The sequence below is a fragment of the Myotis myotis genome, unplaced genomic scaffold, assembly GCF_014108235.1.
Source record: "Myotis myotis isolate mMyoMyo1 unplaced genomic scaffold, mMyoMyo1.p scaffold_m19_p_6, whole genome shotgun sequence".
In the NCBI taxonomy this organism is placed as follows: domain Eukaryota; kingdom Metazoa; phylum Chordata; class Mammalia; order Chiroptera; family Vespertilionidae; genus Myotis; species Myotis myotis.
In genome coordinates, this window is record NW_023416368.1 from 80,768,594 (window position 1) to 80,791,127 (window position 22,534).

The 22,534-nt window shown below is 53.0% G+C and overlaps 1 protein-coding gene across 5 annotated transcripts in view; it reads right to left on the reverse strand.

The window, feature by feature from the left end:
- Positions 1–6,440: 6,440 nt before the first annotated feature.
- DPP9 (dipeptidyl peptidase 9) overlaps positions 6,441–22,534 on the reverse strand; it is a 38,991-nt gene continuing 22,897 nt past the window's right edge. For 2 of the 5 annotated variants that reach the window (XM_036313118.1, XM_036313122.1), the window contains 9 exons: positions 19,971–20,050; positions 17,105–17,257; positions 16,332–16,467; positions 13,584–13,729; positions 12,528–12,674; positions 11,313–11,465; positions 10,571–10,713; positions 9,240–9,351; positions 6,441–7,554 (listed from right to left, as the gene is read on the reverse strand). In XM_036313118.1, coding sequence (XP_036169011.1) covers positions 7,462–7,554; positions 9,240–9,351; positions 10,571–10,713; positions 11,313–11,465; positions 12,528–12,674; positions 13,584–13,729; positions 16,332–16,467; positions 17,105–17,257; positions 19,971–20,050 — 1,163 coding nt within the window. In that variant the 3' untranslated portion in view covers positions 6,441–7,461. Of the gene's footprint in view, positions 7,555–9,239; positions 9,352–10,570; positions 10,714–11,066; positions 11,202–11,312; positions 11,466–12,527; positions 12,675–13,583; positions 13,730–16,331; positions 16,468–17,104; positions 17,258–19,970; positions 20,051–22,534 lie in introns of those variants that run through there. The other 3 variants (XM_036313120.1, XM_036313119.1, XM_036313121.1) reach the window with 3 other exon arrangements.

Here is a 22,534-nt window from a genome sequence, read left to right on the forward strand (position 1 = left end):
GGGGCGGGGCGGGGCTTGGGAGGGCGGGGCGGGGCTTGGGAGGGCGGGGCGGGGCTTGGGAGGGCGGGGCGGGGCTTGGGAGGGCGGGGAGTGCAGGGCTGGCCCGCGCGCTGAGTGGTCTTGGTTCCGTCGGCCCTCACTAAACGCAGCTCTTCCAGTTAGTGACTGTACAAGGAAGGAGGGAAAGAAAAGGCAGCCACTAAAGTTTAAACTAGTGAACGTAAGCTGTGTGAGGGAGATGGAAGATGACCGCAGGGAAAATACCTCATAATCGTTGCAGCCAAGATCCCTTGATGGATACTAAAAATGGGTGGTGGAAAGTTCTGAGGAGAAACAGGATATTTGCATGATCTCAAAGTATTTTCCCCCAAGATACTCATTAACGACAACGAGAAAAAGAGTAATTTTACAATAGAGACACCACCTTAGCCCAGTGATCAAAGTTAACATCACCAAAAATGAGACTGCAGCGTCCTGGAGCGCCCACGGGACGCACCTCTGGATTCCCGCCCCAAATGCTGGGTCTCCGTCTAATAATGAGCAACCATCAGACGAACCTCAGTTGAGGGATGTTTTACAAGATAACCAGCAGTTAGAATGTCATGGAAGACAAAGCTGAGGAGCCGTCGCAGAGTAAGGAGATCCGGACCCTAAGCTGCCATGCGAGGGTCCTGCCTCGGTTCCTTGTCTGCATTCCGGCTGCCGTAAAAATACCAGAGATTCGGGGGCAAAAACACATTTCTTTTCACCTTCCGGAGGCCGGGAGGGCGGATCCGGCTTCGGTGAGCCCGCGTCCCGGTTCGCAGGCTGCGCCCTCGGCCTGTCCTCGGGGAAAGGGGCCCAGCGCTGGGCCTCTGGTGTGAGGGCACCGATCCCGGTCTTGGGGCCACACCCTCGTGGCCTAATCACCCCAACCTCCCCGTCTAATAGTCACATTGGAGGGTAGGCTTCAACTGGAATTCGGGGAGACACAGATATTCAACCATAACAGTCCTGGACCAGAGAAATGACTTCACAGGAGAAATGCTGAAATTCAAATAAGGTCTGTCTGTGTCTGTGTCTGTGTCTGTGTCTGTGTCTGTGTCTGTGTCTGTGTCTGTGTCTGTGTCTGTGTCTATAATAGGATTGCGTTGATGTTCATGTCCTGGCTTCAATACCTGGCCTGTGCCATGTTAACATTGGGGGAAGATGAGCAAGGGACATGAGAGAATTCTATTTCAAGATAAAAAATCTAAGAGAAAATAGTCCTCACCTCAGGAGTTGCCAGGAGGGTTGATGGAGGGACTGCAGGTGAGAACTCTAAATTCTCCGTGCTGCTAGCCCCAGATGCCAATGAAGAAATCCCAGATTTTCAACTACAGGAGGAATCATTGTGTGTGTGTGTGTGTGGGAGGCAGGGCGGTGGGGGGGAGGGTCACAAATTGCTTAGGATTTCAAGAAACCCCGATGGCCAGGAGTGTCCAGAATTAAGCCTCTTTTCCTGGTTCTTCCTGACTTGAAAGAACAGAATGAAGAGAGAAAATGTCACAGGCAACCCTTAGGCTGGGCTGTGACACTCACATCTCTACTGCACCCCCACCCCCACCCCAGGATGAGGGTCAGTTTCGGGAGGGCAGGAGGCTCCTATAGAGGCTGACGGCTCCGCACATAACCTTGACTTCAGAATCCACGCCCCTTGGAAATTTCCTCCTGGATTCATTGGAGATTGGTTCTGCTGTCCTGTTTTTTTGGTGTTGTACACAGCATGGTTCCATTCATCTTTCCTTTCCCATTCCCACCTGCCTCTGACCTTCAGCTTGTCGCTATGGAGAATTTAATTGGTGGCCAAGAGCTGTTGTTAACAACACATTGTATTTCAATGATGAGCTGACTGGGTATCCTACTAGAGAGGGGTGTGTGTGTGTGTGTGGGGGGGGTGTGTGTGTGGGTGTGTGTGTGTGTGTGTGTGTGTGTGTGTGTGTGTGTGTGGGTGTGTGTGTGTGGTGTGTGTGTGTGTGTGGGGTGTGTGTGTGTGTGTGTGTGTGTGTGGGTGTGTGTGTGTGTGTGGTGTGTGTGGTGTGTGTGTGTGTGTGTGTGTGTGTGTGTGTGTGTGTGTGTGGTGTGTGTGTGTGTGGGGTGTGTGTGTGTGTGTGTGGTGTGGTGGTGTGTGTGTGGTGTGTGTGTGGTGTGTGTGTGTGTGTGGGGGTGGTGTGTGTGTGTGTGTGTGGGTGTGTGTGTGTGTGTGTGTGGTGTGTGTGTGTTGGGTGTGTGTTGTGTGTGTGTGGGTGTGTGTGTGTGTGTGTGTGTGGTGTGTGTGTGTGGGTGTGTGTGTGTGTGTGTGTGTGTGTGTGTGTGTGGGTGTGTGTGTGTGGTGTGTGTGTGTGTGTGGGGTGGGGTTGTGTGTGTGTGTGTGTGGGTGTGTGGTGTGTGTGTGTGTGTGGGGTGTGTGTGTGTGTGTGTGGGTGTGTGTGTGTGTGTGTGTGTGTGTGTGTGTGGGTGTGTGTGTGTGTGTGTGTGTGTGTGTTGTGGGGTGGTGTGTGGTGTGTTGTGTGTGTGGGGTGTGTGTGTGTGTGTGTGTGTGGGTGTGTGTGTGTGTGTGTGTGGTGTGTGTGTGTGTGTGTGTGTGTGGTGGGGTGTTGTGTGTGTGTGGTGTGGGTGTGTGGTGTGTGGTGTGTGTGGTGGGGTGGGGGTGGTGTGTGTGTGGGGGTGTGTGTGTGGTGTGTGTGTGGGGGGGGTGTGTGTGTGTGTGGGGGGTGTGTGTGTGTGTGTGTGTGGTGTGTGTGTGTGTGGGGGGTGTGTGTGTGTGGGGGGGGGTGTGGGGGTGTGTGTGTGTGTGTGTGGTGTGTGTGGGGGTGTGTGTGTGTGTGGGGGGTGTGTGTGTGTGTGTGTGTGTGGTGTGTGTGTGTGTGGGGGTGTGTGTGTGTGGGGGGGTGTGGGGGGGGTGTGTGTGTGTGGGGTGTGTGTGTGTGGGTGTGTGTGTGTGTGGGGGGGTGTGTGTGTGTGGGTGTGTGTGGGGGTGTGTGTGTGTGTGTGTGTGTGTGTGTGGGGTGTGTGTGTGTGTGGGTGTGTGTGTGTGGGGTGTGTGTGTGTGTGGGGGTGTGTGTGTGTGTGGGGGGGGTGTGTGTGTGTGTGTGTGTGTGTGTGTGTGTGTGTGTGTGTGGGTGTGTGTGTGTTGTGTGTGTGTGTGGTGTGTGTGTGTGTGTGTGTGTGTGTGTGTGTGTGTGTGTTTAGAAAGACTGAGCCCCACGCCTCTTGTTTTTCCTTTTTACCCCAGAACACACATACACAACACGCACACTAAAGGAGCTTAAAGGAAAAGCCATCATTCCAAAGATCCTGCTTTCTAGTCACGACGTGAAACCCAGCAGTTTTAGAAGAAACAACAGGCCCTGGCCGGTGTGGCTCAGTGGATAGAGCGTCGGCCTGCGGACTGAAGAGTCCCGGGTTCGATTCCGGTCAGGAGCATGTACCTTGGTTGCGGGCACATCCCCAGGGGGGAGTGTGCAGGAGGCAGCTGATCGATGCTTCTCTCTCATTGATATTTCTAACTCTCTATTCCTCTGCCTTCCTCTCTGTAAAAAATCAATAAAATATATTTAAAAAAATAAAAGAAACAACAGATGGCACAGCTATCACGGACTTCTCCGACAGGACACCACACACTGGGCAGGGGTGGGTGTGAGGGGGCCACACGAAGGAGCTCCGTGGTGGTGAATGAACAACTCTGTTTCGGCTGTGGTGCTGGTTACAGGAATCTGCTCAGATGACAGAGTGGAAGAGAACCACACACACACACACACACCCACACACACACACACACACACACACACACACACAGAAAGAGTGCATGTGAAAGCTGTTAAAATGTAAGTAAGGTTTAGTCTAGTTCAGTGGTCGGCAAACTGCGGCTCGCGAGCCACATTATGGCTCTTTGGCCCCTTGAGTGTGGCTCTTCCACAAAATACCACGTGCAGGTGCGCATGTACAGTGCGATTGAAACTTCGTGGCTCATGCGCAGAAGTCGGTATTTTATGGAAGAGCCACACCCAAGGGGCCAAAGAGCCATATGTGGCTCGCGAGCCGCAGTTTGCCGACCACTGGAATTGCATTGTACCGTCAATTTCCTGGTCTGACAATGTACTATGGTTAAGATGAAAGATGTACTCTGGGAGATGGGTACATGGAACTGTGCTATTTTTGCAACTTCCTATATATTATTTGTTTAAAATGTCTTTTTTATTAATATCAGAGAGAGAAAGGGAGAGGGAGAAAGGGATAGGAACATCAATGATGAGAATTACTGATCGGCTGCCTCCTGCACACCCCTGACTGGGGATCGAGCCTGCAACCCAGGGATGTGCCCTGCTGAGGAATCAAACCGTAACTTCCTTTGTTCATAGATCGGTGCTCAGCCACCGAGCCACACTGGCTGGGCTGTATCTAGTTATTTTTGAAAAATACCATAAACATGTTTGAAAGGAAAATGACGAACCAGGAAAATATCTGCAGTTGATATGACACAGGGTTTTGTCTACCACATATGGGCTCTTGCCAATTAGGGAAGAGATGAGCACTTATACTGGGAAAGGAATCAAGCACGTGCACAGGGAACCTCAAATAGCATCAGGGACCCTCCCGCTCATGGAATCCCATCAGGTGAGGAAACTGGCCATGTATCAACAGGAAGAAAAAGACTCTCTAACCTGCCATCTCGAGATACTGAGACCTGTCAGACACTTGTCCTTCTGTAGTTGCCCACCATTCATTCCCCCTTCCTGTTGGCACCCAACTTGTTCCCAGACCTCATTATCAGGGCAGAATGTGACTAACTGAAGTCTGGCCAACAGATGCTGTCTCATGACAATCTGAATGTTGACTGGGTGAGGCAGGGGGAGAAGGTTATGATGACGAGATCCTGCTTTGACATGATTGAGGGTTGCCAGCTGCCAAGTCTCCTGGGGCAACCCCCGAGTCCTCTTTCCCACAAGTTTATATCATTCTGTGATTTAGGACTGGTTTCCTCTCCATTTTATTTCACAGTGGGTTAAGTAAAAGACATCTTGTTCCTGAGATGATTTTAGCCATCCTACCCGTAAAACATTTTGAAATCAGCAACATAGTTCAATTTTCAACCTGTATGACAATGAACTAATTTCCTTCATATATAGTGTCTATAAACCAATGAGGTCAATAGATCAAAAGAAAGGGGACAAATTATTACTAGTAAATTAGTGTCTTTAAAACATGAAAATATTCCCACACAAAAAATTTTTTAGTTCAAGTTACAGTGAGATGCCATATTTCACCTCTTAAGATTGAAGATAAAAATGTTTGAAAACACGTAATACTGGTGAAGGAATGGAGAAACTGACTCTTCTTCCCTCTTGGAAAAGTGCATACCAAGGTGTTCTCTTTGGAAGGCAAGTTGACAGTATTCTTCAAAAATTAAAAATGAATATGCCTTTGATAATTCTAGGAATTTACCCAATAAACTCAAACATATACCCAAAATATGTACAAGGCTATTGGTTGCAGTATCATTTACACCAGGAGTTGTCCAATTACAGTCTGTGGGTTGAATCTGGATAGATGCCTGGTTTTCTAAATAAAGTTTTATTGGCACACAGCTAAACCTACACTTTACATATCATTGATGGCTGCTTTTGAACTACAAGGGTGAAGTTGAGTAGTTGGAACACTGATTATCTGGCCTATAAAGCCCAAAATATTTACTATCTGGCTCTTTACAGAGGCCAGCTGACCCTTATACTGATTAATATAAAAAGTCCAGAATAACTTTTATTAGTCCTTGATAGGTTCCTGGCAAAATAATTTATAGAACATTCACAAAGCTGAATAGAATGCAGCTATTAAAAATAGAGACTTGGGACAAAGGGCATCTTTCCTCCCTAATAGCGTTTTGTACTTATTTTTTAAGCAATTAAAAATAAAGGTAGAGCTTCCCAAAGGATGGAGAGGATGACTGCACTCAGCAAGGCCATTCTGCTGTCAGAAACTCAAATATCCTGTGTGCCGTCTCCAGTCCCCCTGGATCTCTCTGCTATCGGGACAAACATGAAGAAGGGGGTTTCCTGATGCCTGAAACACAGTCATGTCTCTGGAAAAGCACAGTGCAAAAGGAAGTAATGGTGGCCCACAGAGCACTCGGCCAGGAGGCTGTACCTTGGGTTGTGCTGTTGCCCTGGGAAAGCCTGGGGGGCTGTCTATACCGCCCTCCACATCCTATGCTGGATTCCGAGTGACACATCAGAACTGCGGGGACTGTCTTCACTGGACCACTCGGAGGAGCAGGGCATGGTGTCCCTCCCTTTCATGCCAAGGCGTCCAGGGCTGACTACAAAGATTGTCATGCCTTTGGCTCTGCCACCTCCTGGACCCTGCACTTTCCAAAATGCCCTCATCCCCATCCCCAGGGCTTAGAAGGAAACTCAGGCAGTGGCCACGCTTCCATCTGGAATCGTTTAATGAGCCTACTTCGTACACGCATAATTATAAAAGAATAAGAATTGACAAAAATATTTTCTTTCCTTAATATGTAGAGGTGGTTTGTTTCTGGGGTTCTTTTTTTTTTTTTTTTTTTTTCCTTTTTCTTGCCCGCCCCTGGCAGAACTCGTGGCAGGGAGGGAAAGGAAGGAGTAAAGATAACCCTGAGGTGGGGATGGTTCCACTCCCAACCCCGGAATCTGGTCGGTGCGGGCCAGGCAGACACATGGCTGGAGGGCTGGGGTGGGCAGCAGCCGCTGGCCAGCAGAGACCGAAGCTGAACGAGTTCAGAGCCTGCCTACTAGCGGGGGAGAGGCTGGCCCAGGAGGCTGCTCTGCGCCGTGTGCATCGCTCATACCTGCTGGCCACCACTCCCCACTCTGGGCTTTGAAAGAGGCAGGGTTCACTGGGTGCTGGCTGGGCTGCACCCCGTTACTCAGCGGCAGACCCCAATTCTAGATTTAGGCACCCCTTGCTTTCTGTCTTTTAAATAATTATGAAAAATGTCCCCAAAAACAAAACACAAGTAGGAAATGGGGCTGGTGAGGAGAAAAGGCAACCAATCGCATGCTTCCGGGCTGGGCGCAGTGGTGGGCCAGGGCCCAGGAGGCAGACCCAACCTCTCCTGTGCCCAGCGGAGTTCAGGCGTCCTGCTCCCAGACAATGGGGAGAGGGGATGGCTTCAGGAAGTGCCCTGTGGGTCAGCCGTATCTCTCCGTCTTGGCAACCAAGAAGCAGCAGGCAAAGAATCCAGGAGCATTTTTAAAAACGATAAAAGACGTCGGGTCATGAAGGCGGTGGCTCTTGGGCCTGGGCGGTCCAGCAGGGGCTGTGGTGAGGGCACTGCAGGGTGGGAGCTGCAAGGCCACTCGGTCCTTCCACCTGGTCTCACTGGTGGTGGTGGTGGTGGTGGTGGTGGTGGTGGCAGCGGCGGAGAAACCACTTGTGCTCTAAGTGTGCGGCCGAGTGCCTTGGCCCTCAGAGGTATTCTTGTAGAAAGTGCAGCAGCGTGACTTCATAGTGCTCGCCGGACTCGGGGCAGCGGATGCTGTGTCTCTCGTTGGGGTAAATCTGAGTGGACAGAGAAGGCAGGGCTGGTGGCACTGAGCAACTCTGCTGGCCTGCCCCGGCACTCTGGGGCCCGTCCCCATTTCTGGCTCAGGGCATCACCCCGCAGGGCCTGTGCTACCACCCACTTCTGCATGGCGACAAAAGAGCATGAGCCGTGCTCCCACCCCCAACAGAGTGTTCTCTCACTTCCAATTTCTCCTGGGGAGGCAGGGTCTAAATGCTTTTCCTGCGAAAATTCATTTGGCTCTCACAGCCTCACTGGGAGGGAGGGGGTATTTGTGCCCATTTCACAGATGAGGAAGCGAGGCCCAAGGCTAACAGACCTGCCACATAGGAGGGAACAACTATCCCAGCTCCCTGGTCATGGCTTCAGGCTCAAGGACATTTGCGATTCCATCCTGGGCCCGCCTGACCTTTGCCCTGATCTGCAGCTGCCTCTGGCCTATTTGTGAGAAGCGTGTGGCTGGGGGTGGGGTTGCCGAGAGGTACTCTAACAGTTCTTCACCCCCACAGAAGCTCTGGCCTTGCCTTGGCTAGGTGGTTTAGTTGGTTGGATCACTGTCATGTACACCAAAAGGTTTCGGGTTCGATTCCTGGTCAGGGCACATACCTAGGTTGTGGGTTCGGTCCCCAGATGAGGGGCATAAGGGAGATAACTAATCAATGTTTCTCTCTCTTTCCCACCCTTCCTTTCTCTCTAAAATCAATAAACCTACCCTTGGGTGAGGATTAATAAAAACACCCAACTCTGCCTGCTTCCCTCCTGCCACGTTCGACAGGACAGAGCACATGGAGGCGTCTGGGAAGCAGACAGACATCGGGGTGGCATGTGATCAAATCTGTCCCTCTTGCCTCCAGAATTCCTCCACACCCACTGGGCTTCTTGCTCCCCACTGTTGACCCCTTTCCTGCCAGGACAACTGACTATGGCTCATGTCCTACTGGCCCCTGTCTACAGGGCAGCCAGAGGGATGCTGGTCACAGAGCAAGCAAAACAGTCACAGTCCTGCTCTCAGGGCTGGACATCTCTTCTCTCCCTTAGAACAAAATCCAGGCAAGACCCACCCCCTAAATACCAGCATTTACCCCCCACCCCCAAGGCCCACCCCTTACTACTAAAGCACCATCCCTTTCCCAATACCCCACTTTTCACCTGAGGCCCAGCCACCGGGGCCTGCCCTGGTCTCTAACTCCTCTCCAGCTTGCTCCCCAGTCACCCTAGTCTCCTGTCCCTGAGCTGCTCCATCCACTGGTTTCCTGTGTCTGGTGTCCTCCACACACCTCCCCCACCCTGGGGCCTGGCTGACTCCCCACGTAGTCTTTAGTTCCTTTAAATGCCACCTCTTTAGGAAATTTTCTGACATCCCAGCCAATACCCCACGTAGATGCTTGCAGAACCCTGGATAGTTCCTCCAAGTTTCTTGGTTTAAAACCTCTGCGTGATTTCAGTTGCATTGACCACCCTCCACCAGGCTCTGGGCTGGGGTGAGTCTAGCTGTGTTCCCAGCACTGGGGCAGCATGGACCGGAGCGATCAACCATGACTGCTGCATCAAGGACGAATGGACACTGGTTACAGGGAGGCCAGGGAGAGGTGGCAAGTGCAGTGAGAGGTGATGCACCCTGATTGCCACTCCCACCTTGTCAGCTCCCGGGAGGGACCCAAAGAATCCAGAAGCCACCCACCTGGAGCTGGTAAGGTTTTCCGGCTCGAATCAGCTGGGAGACGAGAAAGTTTGTGTGAAAAAAGTGCACGTTCTCATCCAGGAAGCCGTGCAGGATGAGCAGGCGGTTGGGCCTGGAAGACAAGGTGGGGTGAGGGTGGAGGTGGGACCCTCCTCTCCCGCCCAGAGGCAGTAGTCCCAGTGTCCTTCTCCAGCCCAGGGGCAGCGAGGGCGGAAGTAACAGGTAGTGGAGGGAGGGGGGCAGGGTTGAGGGGGGGAGACACACCAGCATAACTGGTGGGCCAGGGAGACCTCCTCAATTCCGGGCAAGGAGGGGAGAGGATGCTCTTGGCTACGTGTGCAATGGCCTGAGCTACAGAAAGTTTTTAGGGCAGTGCTGCCCCGAGGTACTGTGGGATGACGGAAGGTTATAGAACTGCCCAGCCCAAAAGTCACCAGCACACGTGGCTGAGCACTTGAAATGTGGCAAAAGTGGTCACATTGGACTTTAAAAAGTAATTTATTGGGGTGCAATTCCCATAGCCTGAAGTTAACTCATTTTAAAGCAAAATTCCGGGGGCATTTTGTGTATTCACAAGGTTGTACAACCATCACCTCTATCTAGTTCCAGAACATTCCAACACCCCAAAGCAAAACCCCACGGCATCATCAGTCATTTCCGCACCCTGGCAACCAGCAATCTGCGCCTATCTCAATGGATTGATTATCTCAGTGGATGTGAGTGAATGTGATCTGAAGTAGATGGCACAGGTCTAGAGCAGGGAGTTCCAAGTTTGGCTGCATGTTGGCCTCCCAGGGAGCCCAGGCGGGGTTAGAGGGCAAAGGGAACCCCAGCATGAAAGGCATGGGAGCCCGGCATACGTTCAGACAGAGCCACAGCTGAAAGTGGCAACACGGATTTCTTTAATCAGAGAATCAGATGCCAATGCCAAAGGCATGCCAAAGGACATCTGAGCTGGTCTGATGCATCCAGTGTTATAACCATGTGGAACTGGGTCCCAAACCAGAGTGTCAAAATCCACAAGACAAAGGCTGTTCATGTTGAAGACCAACTGATGGGCCTCTGGCAGGCCATGAGCTTGGGTAATGAGGCTGCCCACATGTGCAGTGGTACAAACCTAGAACTTTCCTTACAGCATTCTGAGGGCAGGGCCAGGGGCCTCCCTCCCAGAGCACCCAGACACCACCTCCTGGGAGGGTCGGAGAGGCGACAGGGCTGCGGGAGGGGACGTGAGACTGAAGCAGGGAGAGGGAGGAGCGGAAGCCAGGGAGCAGTGTCAGAGGCAGGAGCACCCAGTGACTCAGAACTGCCAGGGCAGGGAGGGGCCTTACTCGTTGGGCAGCTTCTCCACGTGCAGGGCCACGGAGCCCGCCTCATAGCCAAGTTGGTTGTTCTCCGGGACGTCCATATAACGTTCCGTGTACCCTGTGTCATAGGCCATCCAGACTGTGACCGGGGCACCTGCGATGGCCACCTGTGGGCCCCAGGGCGGAGAGAAAGAGAGAGAAGAGGAGAGACACATGCACATGGGTCAGGTTTCGGGAGCCCTCATTCAACTGGCTGTCCCGGGGCCTCCCCCGGAGGACATGAGGAGCAGGCATGCACATGGGAGGGGGGCTGGCAGGGAGGGGCCCTCAGACCACGTGTCCCCCGTGGACTGTGTGCTGTCGAGGGAGGGTGAACTGAACGGGCATGTTTAGGCCGGGATCGGCTCCTCCCTGGTCCCACTGCCTTTCTGCCTCCTCCTCCTCATCGCCGCCCCGCGGTGCCCGGACAGTGCTGCGGCCTGGGGGCCCCTCCCCCGATGCTCTTCACACCATGCCCCACCTCTGCCCATCCGAGGCCGGGGTCCCAGGCTCAGCCTCCCACAGAGAGCTGCTGGCGGGGTTTTGTGCAGCCGGACGCCATCCTGGGGTCAGCAGTGGCGGGCAATGAGGAGGGGGGCTCGGCCCCGTGGGGCTGCTGCGGGGAGAAACAGCCACGTGGCAAAGCCCTGCCGAGATGCCTCCCCCAAGGGCGCCGGGGCCTGGGCGGGTGCTAGCAGACAAGAGGAGGGCGCGGGGCGGGACCCACCTTGAACACCTGAGGCTTGTGGATCAGCCCCATGAGCGACAGGAAGCCTCCGTAGGACCAGCCGTGGATGGCCACCCGGCTCAGGTCGATGAAGCCGTACTTCTGGGCCACGAACTGTAGGCCCTCCACCTGGTCCTCAATCTCCACCTGGCCCTGGGGGACGAGGCCGGGAACCTCTCAGTGGCTCCTCCTACTGCTGTCCCACCTCTGCCCCTTGTGAGGAGCCCTCTTCCTCTCGGATCAAAGCTCCATTCTCACTCGCCCTGCTCTCTGGGGCAGTGGTCAGACAGGCCTGGCACCAACCCTGCCCTGCTACTTCCTGGCTGTTCCTCTGAGAAAGTCACATCCTCTCTCTGGGCCTCAGTTTTCCCACCCCAAAACGAGGGTGTTAACCTGAATAGGACCCATTTTACAGTGGACATGAGGGCAACATGAGATGGTGAGTGTCCTACACTCAGAGGTCTGGCACATGCTAGGGCTCAATGAATAGCTGGTGTCATCATCTCCACCACCACCACCACCACCACCACCATCACCACCATTAACACAATCACTACTGTCACCACCATCACCATCACCATCACCACCACCATCACCACCACCACCACCATCACCATTAACACAATCACTATCACCACCACCACCACCATCATCACCATCACCATCACCACCATTAACACAATCACTACTGTCACCACCATCACCATCACCACCATCACCATCACCACCACCACCACCACCACCACGATCATCACCATCACCACCATTAACACAATCACTACTGTCACCACCATCACCACCACCACCATCACCACCACCATCACCACCATCACCACCACCACCACCACCACGACCACCACATCATCAACACAACCATCACCATCATCATCATGGACTCCACCATCCCCGTTAGCACCACTTGTGCAGCCACCAGTCCCTGTCCAGCCCAGCCCTTGGCTCCTCCTGCCGCCTGGGCCTGTACTGATGTGTCTGGTTTCAGGCACCAGGTGGGATGGGTGTATACCTGTGTCCCCATGAGACGAAGCTCAGAGCTGAGCAGCAAAGCAGATGTTCCCCTTGGTTCCAAAAGGCCACTCCACTTATGATGGTCCTTGAAGGAGGTGACCCAGAGCCGCCCCAAACCCTGAGCCAACAAAACCCAGATCTCCCTTCACTACACAGGAAGGGCCCAGAGAGACTGGGAAGAAAAGTTACCATTTGGTTTTTCAGGGCCCCTTCGAACCGAAGACCTCGCTGACATGAGCCCCTGCCATCAATCACAACTACGGCGTAGCCCAGGGACGCCAGGGTGTTGAGCCGCAAATACTTGATTCCCTTGAAGGAGTTATTGACCAGCTGCACCTGTGGGGGGAGGCAAAGCGAGGACGTGGGGCTCTGGGCAAGTGGTAAGAAATCCAGCGTGAGATGCGAGACAGAATGGGCTAGATGGCCCCGATGCCAGAGGGACGGGGCGGGGGTCTTCCAGCCTAATAAGGACCTTGTACTTTACTGTAAAGACTATGAATGGCCCGGAAGGGTTCTGGACGTGGGGGAGTGGAAAGGGAGAGGGGCCCATGCTGCACCAAGCCTTGTTCCTACAGCCTGTTCTGCCTCCTTTCTACCCTCAGTTATCTCTAAAAAGCAGACACAAATGCTGGTGGGGGAATGGCTGGTGTGGAAGCAGGTGCTTTCTCTGAGGAACTTGACTTCAACCAGCTCCTCACTTTGGTGCTGTTACTATTCCGGGCCTTATCATTCCCTGTGTGTGTGTGTGTGTGTGTGTGTGTGTGTGTGTGTGTGTGTGTGTGTGTGTGTATGTGGGGAGGGGTGCGTAGTGGGCGCTGGAGCATGTAGACTGGCCTCCACTCATCGATGCCAGGAGTGTTTTTCCCCCGAGTTGTGATAATTGTCCAGATACCATCCAGTGTCCCCTGAAGGACAGGACTCCAAGTGAGAACCCCTGTCTTAGATGTCCCCTTCTCAGAGACCTGGGCCCAGGGCCCACGGCCACCTCTGTCCTCATGCTGGTGGCCATGGGTGAGAGTGGATCACTATTGGGCAGGTGGCCCAAAGGAACACTTGGGATGAGGGGGGCTTCCCAAAGGGACAAGGGAGCATCAGCAGGAGAAGGGGGAGCGGTGGTCATCAGGGAGGATAAGGTGTACAGAAAGCCAGAGGCAGAAGCTTGAGGGACCCAGAACCCTGTGTGGTCAGAGGGGGCACTCCAGTCCTGGCATGACTGGGGGTGTGAGGAACAGGGCCAGTACCCACCTGGGGGCCTCCGTACACAAAGAGGACAGTGGGGTGCTTCTTCCCTGGCTGCACTGCATGCGGCTTGTAGATCATGCCGTAGAGCTGCACATCAGACCGCGTGTGGAAGTCAAAGATTTCCGGGGGCACATAATCGGGGGGGCAGCCTACAGACAGAGAAGCCGTGGCTACTCAGACAGGAGCCCAGAGCCAGCTGACACCCACACTCCACTGCCTGCCTGGCCTCCACCCGCTGAGGGTGAGCTGGAAGCACCCCATCCTCTGCTTTTCAAAGGTTTTTTATTTATTTTTTAAAACATATTTTATTGATTTTTTTTTTTTTTTACAGAGAGGAAGGGAGAGGGATAGAGAGTTAGAAACATCGATGAGAGAGAAACATTGATGAGAGAGAAACATCGATCAGCTGCCTCCTGCACACCCCCTACTAGGGATGTGCCCACAACCAAGGTACATGCCCTTGCCCAGAATCGAACCTGGGACCCTTGAGTCCGCAGGCCGACGCTCTATCCACTGAGCCAAACCGGTTAGGGCTCAAAGGTTTTTTAAGTCATCGAGGGCCAGGAGTGAACCGGCTCCAGCAGCCGCTGACGCTAGCCCAGCGATGGCGAACCTTTTAAGCTCGGCGTGTCAGCATTTTGAAAAATCCTAATTTAACTCTGGTGCCGTGTCACATATAGAAATTTTTTGATATCTGCAACCATAGTAAAACAAAGACATATTTTTGATATTTATTTTATATATTTAAATGCCATTTAACAAAGAAAAATCAACCAAAAATTGAGTTCGCGTGTCACCTCTGACACGCGTGTCATAGGTTTACCATCACTGCGCTAGCTGATTCCCCCAGGAAGGTGACATCACTTCTGTGATTTGACAGACAATTTCATGGTCTGTTTCTCTCAAATCTTTATATATATACTGCTTTCATTTTTGCAAAGCAACACGGGTGTTTGGATCATGATCATGAAGAAAGTCTCTAAGATGATTTTATTCAGGTAAACAGGGTGCAGATTTGAAAGTTAAATAAGGTGCCCTGGCTGGTGTGGCTCAGTTGACTGAGTATTGTCCTGTGTACCGAAAGGTCGCCGGTTCGATTCCTGGTCAGTGCATGTACCCAGATTGCAGGTTCAATCCCCAATCGGAGTTTGGAGTGTATATGGAAGACAACTGATCAATGTTTCTCTCTCTCCCTCTCTCTCTCTCTCTCTCTCTCTCTCTCTCTCTCTCTCTCTCCCCCCACCCCCTCCTTCCTTCCTCTCTCTCTAAAATCCATTAAAAAATATTTTTTTAAAAAGTTAAGTGGTAATGTAGGTTGTGGAATGTTTACTGGAAAGGGGTGGAGAATATTTTTGGCCTTAGGTGCTGAGGAGACTTTCAGTGTCTCTGTAGTAACAACCAACAACCAAGCTTTGCTGTTGTGGCCCTAAGGCGGCCACCGACAATGCAAATGACGGAGCGTGGCGGGATTTGGCCACAGCTGGCCAACTGCTCATAGAGGTTGTCTGCAAACATGGCAAGATCAGCAGTTTTAGACAACAGTCCCTAGTCCTCCTGCCTGCAGGTCCAGGGCTGGACATCAGGACACCCAAGTTCCCATCGCTGCTCCCCTGCTGCTGTGCAAGACCCGCCCTCATCTGTGAACCAGGGCTGAGGGTCCTGCTCCATCATGTCCAGTGTTGTTGATGTACAGAGAGTCATGGACTGAGTTATTAGGTCAGTGGTTCTCAACCTGTGGGTCGCGACCCCTTTGGGGGTCGAACGACTCTTTCACAGGGGCCCCCTAAGACCATCGGAAAACACATACATAATTACATATTGTTTTTGTGATTAATCACTATGCTTTAATTATGTTCAATTTGTAACAATGAAATTGGGGGTCACCACAACAAGAGGAACTGTATTAAAGGGTCGCGGCATCAGGAAGGTTGAGAACCACTGTATTAGGTGGAGAAGCCTTTTACCTATTAAGGTTCCAGGGGGTGATGATAAAGATGTTTTCTAGCCCATAAATACTTTACAAATGCCAGGGCTTCCTATTTCCCAGAACATCTGGAATTCTAGCAAGTGGCAGGTCTGGGTCAGGGAAGGGCGTCCTGCTTAGGGAGAGATTCTTGTGTGTTTGGAAGGCTTTGATTTTCATCCTAAGAATAGACCTTGTAACACTTTGCAGATAAAGGAACATTTTAGGAAGGCAAGCTGACTTGTCCTTGGTTCTGCAGCCAGAATTGGAACCTGGGGTCACCCCAGCAGCAAGAAGGCCGCTCTCCTGGCTCCTGGGCAAACTGACAGCTGCCTCCTGTTTTACGAGGCTCCGCCTGTGCCTGACCTCCAGGCCTTCTTCTACAAAGGCTCCCAAGCATCTGCTCTGCGCCCTGGAGACGCTGCCCCTGAGGACAAGGATGCCTCAGGGACCCACTGGCAGGCAGTCGGCTCCTAAAACGAGTCTGCTCTGTGAGGGCAGGCCTTAACTGCAGCACAGAAAGGAGAGACTGTCCCAGGGGCAGAGCCCACAGGACAGCTGGGGCCAGTGGTCATGTTTGAGAGGAGCTCTCAGGGCTGCCGGGAGAGGCCAGATGCTGGGGAGGCCTAGCAGGGAGGGCTGCAGGCCGCTCGCTGCCTCACACATTCCAGGACACCCTCCTCTCACCAGTGTTATCGGATGGGACCCCAATCCATTTTCTAGACGGGCAAGCTGAGGCTCCCAACGGCAAGTCTCGGTCAAGTCCCAGAGGATCTGGGGATACTCACTGGCTGCCTCCATCATGCTGGCCCAGAACTGAGGCTGCTTGTGCAGAGGGTCATCATCGGGGCCGGTCAGCTTGTAGACGTGCACGCAGGGTGGTGTGCCCACACTGCTGTAGTGGCTGATGAACATGTCGAAATTCTGCGGGTAGGACGGGGGCGCTGAGCACCTCTCCCCACCCCCCAATTCTGCACCCTTTGTCCCATCACTGGCCAACCTTCACTGATACTGACCATCCTTACCCTGTGTAAGTGCTCATTTAAACCTCAAAACCCCACCCATGTGGGGTGGCTACTGTTATCATTACCCCCATTTTTCAGATAAGCAAACTGAGGCCCAGAGGACTCTGTCCCCTGGCCATGGGTCCCACGTGGTCAGACTCAGATTCTTCCTATACCATCTTTCTGGTTCTATAGTCGGCAAACTGCTACCAACTGTTTACCCTGGATGGGGAGTGGCCCTGTGCTTGGCTGCTGCCTGATGTTCTAGAACAGGGGTGGGCAAACTTTTTGACTCGAGGGCCACAATGGGTTCTTAAACTGGACCGGAGGGCCGGAACAAAAGAATGGATGGAGTGTGTGAACTAATATAAATTCAAAGTAAACATCATTACATAAAAGGGTACGGTCTTTTTTTTTTTAGTTTTATTCATTTCAAACAGGCCGGGTCCGGCCCGTGGGCCATAGTTCGCCCATGGCTGTTCTAGAATGCTCTGAGAGGCTAAGGCGGGTACAGGGATAGTGCCATCAAGAGCATCCGGACTCAGGGGAGTGCCCACCTGGCTCATGGAGCAGCTGTGGGAGAAGCCGGGCGTGGTGAGGCGCACAATCTCACTGGCCGACTCGTAGCTGACCACGTAGAGGTGGTGCTCCAGGGGAGTGTCCTTCGTGCCTTGGAAGTACACCAGCTTCGTCTCCTCGTTGACCCAGATCTGTGGGGACACAGGGGCTCCTTGTGAGGCTGCTCAACGCTTCCCAGGTCTGCTTTCCCATGACCCCCGCCCATCTCCCTACCCCCACAGGGAGGGCCAGTGTTCTGTGAGCAGGGGACCTGTTATCTCCCAAGTTGGCCGGAGAAGTGTCTGGAAGAGATGCACTTCTCAGACCCTGTGGGGCGGGAGTAGATCTCGATCTAGCTGGGCTGGCTGCACATCCAGGAGCAACTTAGAATCAGAACCCTGGACAGTTACTCTGGGCATGCCCAGAGCCTCCCACAGAGGCAGAGGGAGGGGCCATCCTGGGCCCAAGGGCCTGTCAGCCCCAGCCCCTGGTCCCGGGTGGGTTTGGCCCACCTGTGACTCAGATGCATGGAGTAAAGAGGTGGCACTCCCTGCCCCACCTGTATCCCTGTGGGGCTCTCAGGTGATGTCCTCAGGAGGAGAGGAAAAACCCTGCTCGGGATGGGGACAGGCACTGCCTCTCTGGGGCCAATCTGGCAACAATGGAGGCAAAACAAAAAAGTGTGTCCTCTGACCTGGCAGTGAGACCTCTGGGAACTGTTCCTGAGGACTTCGCCCAGGAGGGGATTTCAAAATGGAGGGACAAAGATGCTCAAAGTGCTCTTAAAACTAAAGAAAGGTGACAATAGGAGTGTCCAAAAAGGTGGAATTGTTCCCATAACTATGGCACAATTCTCTGTGTCCACAAAAAAACTATTTTCTATAAAACCTCTAGAAATCCCCTAAAATGATGTGTGCAAATAGGAAAGCTCTGCAAGTGATGTCCCTCTGTGGTCACCTCCAAGGAGGGGGAGAGGCTGCAGAGTGCAGGGTGAGGGCGGAAGGGGATTCCGATGTGCGTCGTACCTAGAATGACCCAGTCATTATAACAAATACTGACTGTTCATTGTTACCATGCTTCTTAAATAAAGGTTTTCTAGAAAGAGAGGATGTCCTTGAAAACTCAAACAAATGGGGAAATCGGCGTTCTCCAGGCCAGGGACCCACCACGGCCACATCTTTCCAGAGGGAGCGCAGAAATAGGCTGGGGGCACATGACCTCAGGCAGGGATGTTAGAGGTCACTCTAGCTCCTTTTGTTTTTTAATTTCTGAGTAAAAAGATAAGGCATGCCAATGTAATGTTCGGTGAGAGAGAAAGGGATGATGCGGGCTTAAGTGTGTGCCAAACCCTATATATGCCCAGGGCTTCAAAGTACTTTAAAGCAGGGTCCTCACCCAGGGTGGTTCTGCCTCCAGGGGACACCTGGCTATGTCTGGGGACATCTGTGGTGGTCACAATTGGGAGTACTTCTGGTGGGAGGCAGGGAGGCTGCTCAACACCCTGTAGTGCCCAGGATGCCCCCACAGAGAATCATCAGCACTAACAAGGGGAGAGACCAGTTGTCAGGATGAAAGAATTAGAGCTATTAGATCAGTGATGGCGAACCTACGACATGCGTGTCAGAGGTGACACGCAAACTCATTTTTTTGGTTGATTTTTCTTTGTTAAATGGCATTTAAATATATAAAATATCAAAAATATAAGTGTTTGTTCTACTATAGTTGCAAACATCAAAAAGTTTCTATATGTGACACGGCACCAGAGTTAAGTTAGGGTTTTTCAAAATGCTGGCACGCCGAGCTCAAAAGGTTCGCCATCACTGTACTAGATGGTTCCATTTCACAGATGAGGAAACAGAGTCTTAGTACCCAGTTACTCCTTGCGGGGCAGAGCTAGGCTAAGAGCTGGGGTCGGGGGACAGGGTGGGAGAACACCTCCAGCAAGACTGACCGCAAGCAAGCACAGCCACTAAGAGTAGGTGACTGTCCTTTAACCTCTGGGTGCCCCACTTTCTGGCCCTCTTGCCTCACACATAAAGATGAGAATTTAAAATCTGATTGAATTGGGACTGTGCTCATGGTTTTACAACTTCTTTCCCAGCAATTTGTAGTGACGGCTTTACAAGTCGGTGACAGGGCTTTCCGGCAGGTGTGGTTCTGCTGTAATCAACACGGTTCCCTACGGAGCCTGGACCTCCCTACCACTGCTGGCCACTCGTGTTGACTGACTGCCACTTCCCACCATGTGAAGAGCACTGGGAGGGACACACATGTGCTAATATGTCTGTCTTTGGTCCACGAGGCATTTATGCTGGTGTGAAGTAGGGATCAGGAAGTCTGATGAAGGGGACCCTTTGTAAAATCTGGAATTCTGTAGACCTGGACCCTGTGAAGATGCTGTAGCCAGAGGCAAAGTCGCGCTGTGTATTTAAGAGGTGCGTTTGGGGGACTGGAACGAACGCCTCTGGTCTTCCCTGTGGCCGCATCCTTTGCTCCTGAACCTCCCCTCGGGCAAGTGTGTGTGTGGGGGGCCCTGGTTGGAAGCTGCAAGACGATCCCACAGTGGGCACCCCAAGTGTCCCACAAACTGTTCTTCCAGGGTTGCGTGGTTTCATGGAGTGGAAGGAGGATAACAGAAAGCTCCCTGTGGCCCTGAGAATGTGCTCAGATGGGGCCCTGCATCCTGGACCCAGGGTGCCTCCAGCCTTGGCCTTGGGCATGCTGGGGCTGTGGAGGGGGCGGAGCAGGAGGGAGGAGTGGCCAGGTGGGGGCAGGGAAGCCACAAGCACAAGAGGTCTTGAGAGGGACCAGAAGTGTGTGTCTATGTGCCTGTGCATGTACAAGTGTGCATGGAGACGCTGGTACCTTGGAGCCATGCCTGGCCAAAACCTCCCATTCACCGCTGGTCAGCGCGATCTCCTCCTTGACAGGGCACTTAAATTCATCTGGAAATAAGGAGAGGAAAAGAGGTGAAGGGGCCCCAGGAAGCTGTGATGGGGACACAAAGCACTGAGACCCCCCTGCACCACAGCAGACTTGCACTGTCCAGACCGGCCCCCACCAACTTGGCAAATGCCAGTCTACAGCCTCTGCATCCCAGGCCAGCCTTGCCCCTCAATTCTCCAGCCACCCCTGAGGCTTCCCGCTGAGGCACGGACGATGGCGCAGCTGGCTGGTCCCCATCTCACTCCAACCCATTCTGAGCCCTATTCCCTGCTCTTGCTCTTGAGTCTTCTTGGCTACCCAAATTCAAGCCCATGTTTCTCCTGGCCCAGAGGGCCCTGCCAAGCACGCCTGCTGGGCCTCTCCAGCAGGACTGTCCTCTGTGAAAGCAGGTGTCGCACGGACACATCAGTGCCAGCGCCACCACTGTCCTGCCGCTTGTGCATTCCAACAGGCTGCTGGCCTCACTCGACTGCACAGCACGCCTGGAGGCTGCCTTTAAAGAATTCATTCCTTCTGATTTAAAGTGAATGAGGCCACGCCTACTCATCTGTCCAACTGCCATCGAGCAGGTGGAAGACGTGTGACAAGAGTGTGAGATGGGGATGCAGCAGAGGCCCACACACAGGTGCATGGGAAACCAGGTGTGCCCAACTCAAAAGCAGGTTTCCTGAGAGGCACCTGCTTCGAGCTCCACTCTACCACCAGGTGAGAATCGAGCTCAGCTGGCCCATTTCAAGGAGGCGGAAATGAGGACTTTTCAAGTGACATTTCCCAAAGCCAGGTGGCGTCAGTAAGTCAACAGACAAGCCAAACAGCAGCAACACCAATGAGCCAAAGAAAACTCCCTGCAGATGGCTCAGCCGGCAAGTGGGGCCGCATCAAACCCCGAGTGGCAGTGCCCTGAGACAGCAGGCACTCCTCAGTCCCTGCCTTACCCAACTCCTCGGAGCGCGTGGCTTCGCCTCTTGACACTCAGGCCCCCCTCGGCTCCTGGCACCCTGAACACATCCTCACTTGGGTTTCTGTCCCTTGTGCAGGTGGCTGCTTGAGGCTCATTTGTGGGCTCTACCTCTAACCTGTAGGACAATCCTGGGGTGACTCGGCCCAAGGGGACACTGGCTAACACCTGGGAACATCTATGGTTATCACAACTGGGGAGTGGGTGGGGGTCAGGGATGCTGCTGAATTCCCCCCAGTGCCCAGGACGACCATACAGAGAATGATGCGGCTCTGAGGTCAGCAGTGCCCACAGGAGAGACCCTGCTCCAAGCTTGAGGAGCCGGCTTAACTCGCAGGCTCGGCCCTGTGGCACTCTGTCCTGTCCAGGGGCTGAGAGGCCATCCAGGCTGCTGGCGAGGATGGCCACACTCCCATCACAATACATTCTCTCCCCAGAACTCCGAGCACACGAACCTGCCCACACGGCATTCCCACTACTGAGCTCTTCACCGTGGATACGTGCAAAACCCACCTCTGGATTGTTTTCTCCTAAAACTGCCCCTTTCAGAGACTTCGCATCTCGGAATAGACCTGCGACGGAACAAATGGTGCCTGTGCCATCCTCTCTCTCTCAGGCTCCACATCCAAATCCACAGGCAAACCATGTCAGCTGGTGGTCAAAGTGCAGAGTGCAGCGAATCACCTGGGTCACCCCAGCCCCACCGCCTGACCCGTTCCTGTCCCTCTCCTCACCCCTCGGGCTACGTTCCACACAGGAACCTCAGGAATCATTTTAAAGTGGTGGAAGGCCAATGTAAAAGCCCAAGTTCCCTCCGAAACTCACAAGGCCCTACACGACCTGCCCCATCCCCTCTGCCCTCACCTGCTCCCGCTCTCCCCTCACTCTGCTCGTCACACAGGCTTCCTTGCTGTTCCCTTAACATGCAGACATGGTCCTGCCCCAGGACCTTTGCATGGGCTGCTCGTGAGGCCTAGAGCTCCGTGTAGCTGCCTCCGCCATTTTTACCACATCCTCCAGGTCCCTGCTCCATGACACATTATCCAGAGACGTTCTCCTAACCACGAGTTCTAGAAAGAAAGCCCCTCATGCTCATCACTCCCGGGACAGCATCTTTCATAGTTTTTGGATTACTACTCAAAAACAGCCACAGAGAACATATAAGTGACTGGGCGTGACCATGTGTTACAGAAACAGGCAGATGGTCTGGGACTGACTTGCAGCTATACTATAGGCAGTGATGGCGAACCTATGACACGCGTCAGAGGTGACACGCGAACTCATTTTTTTGGTTAATTTTTTTTTTGTTAAATGGCATTTAAATATATAAAATAAATATCAAAAATATAAGTCTTCGTTTTACTATGGTTGCAAATATCAAAAAGTTTCTATATGTGACACGGCACCAGAGTTAAGTTAGGGTTTTTCAAAATGCTGACACGCCGAGCTCAAAAGGTTCGCCGTCACTGAGCTATAGTTTGCCGACCCCTGGTGTAAGACGGGCCTGGCACCTGGCAGGTGCTCA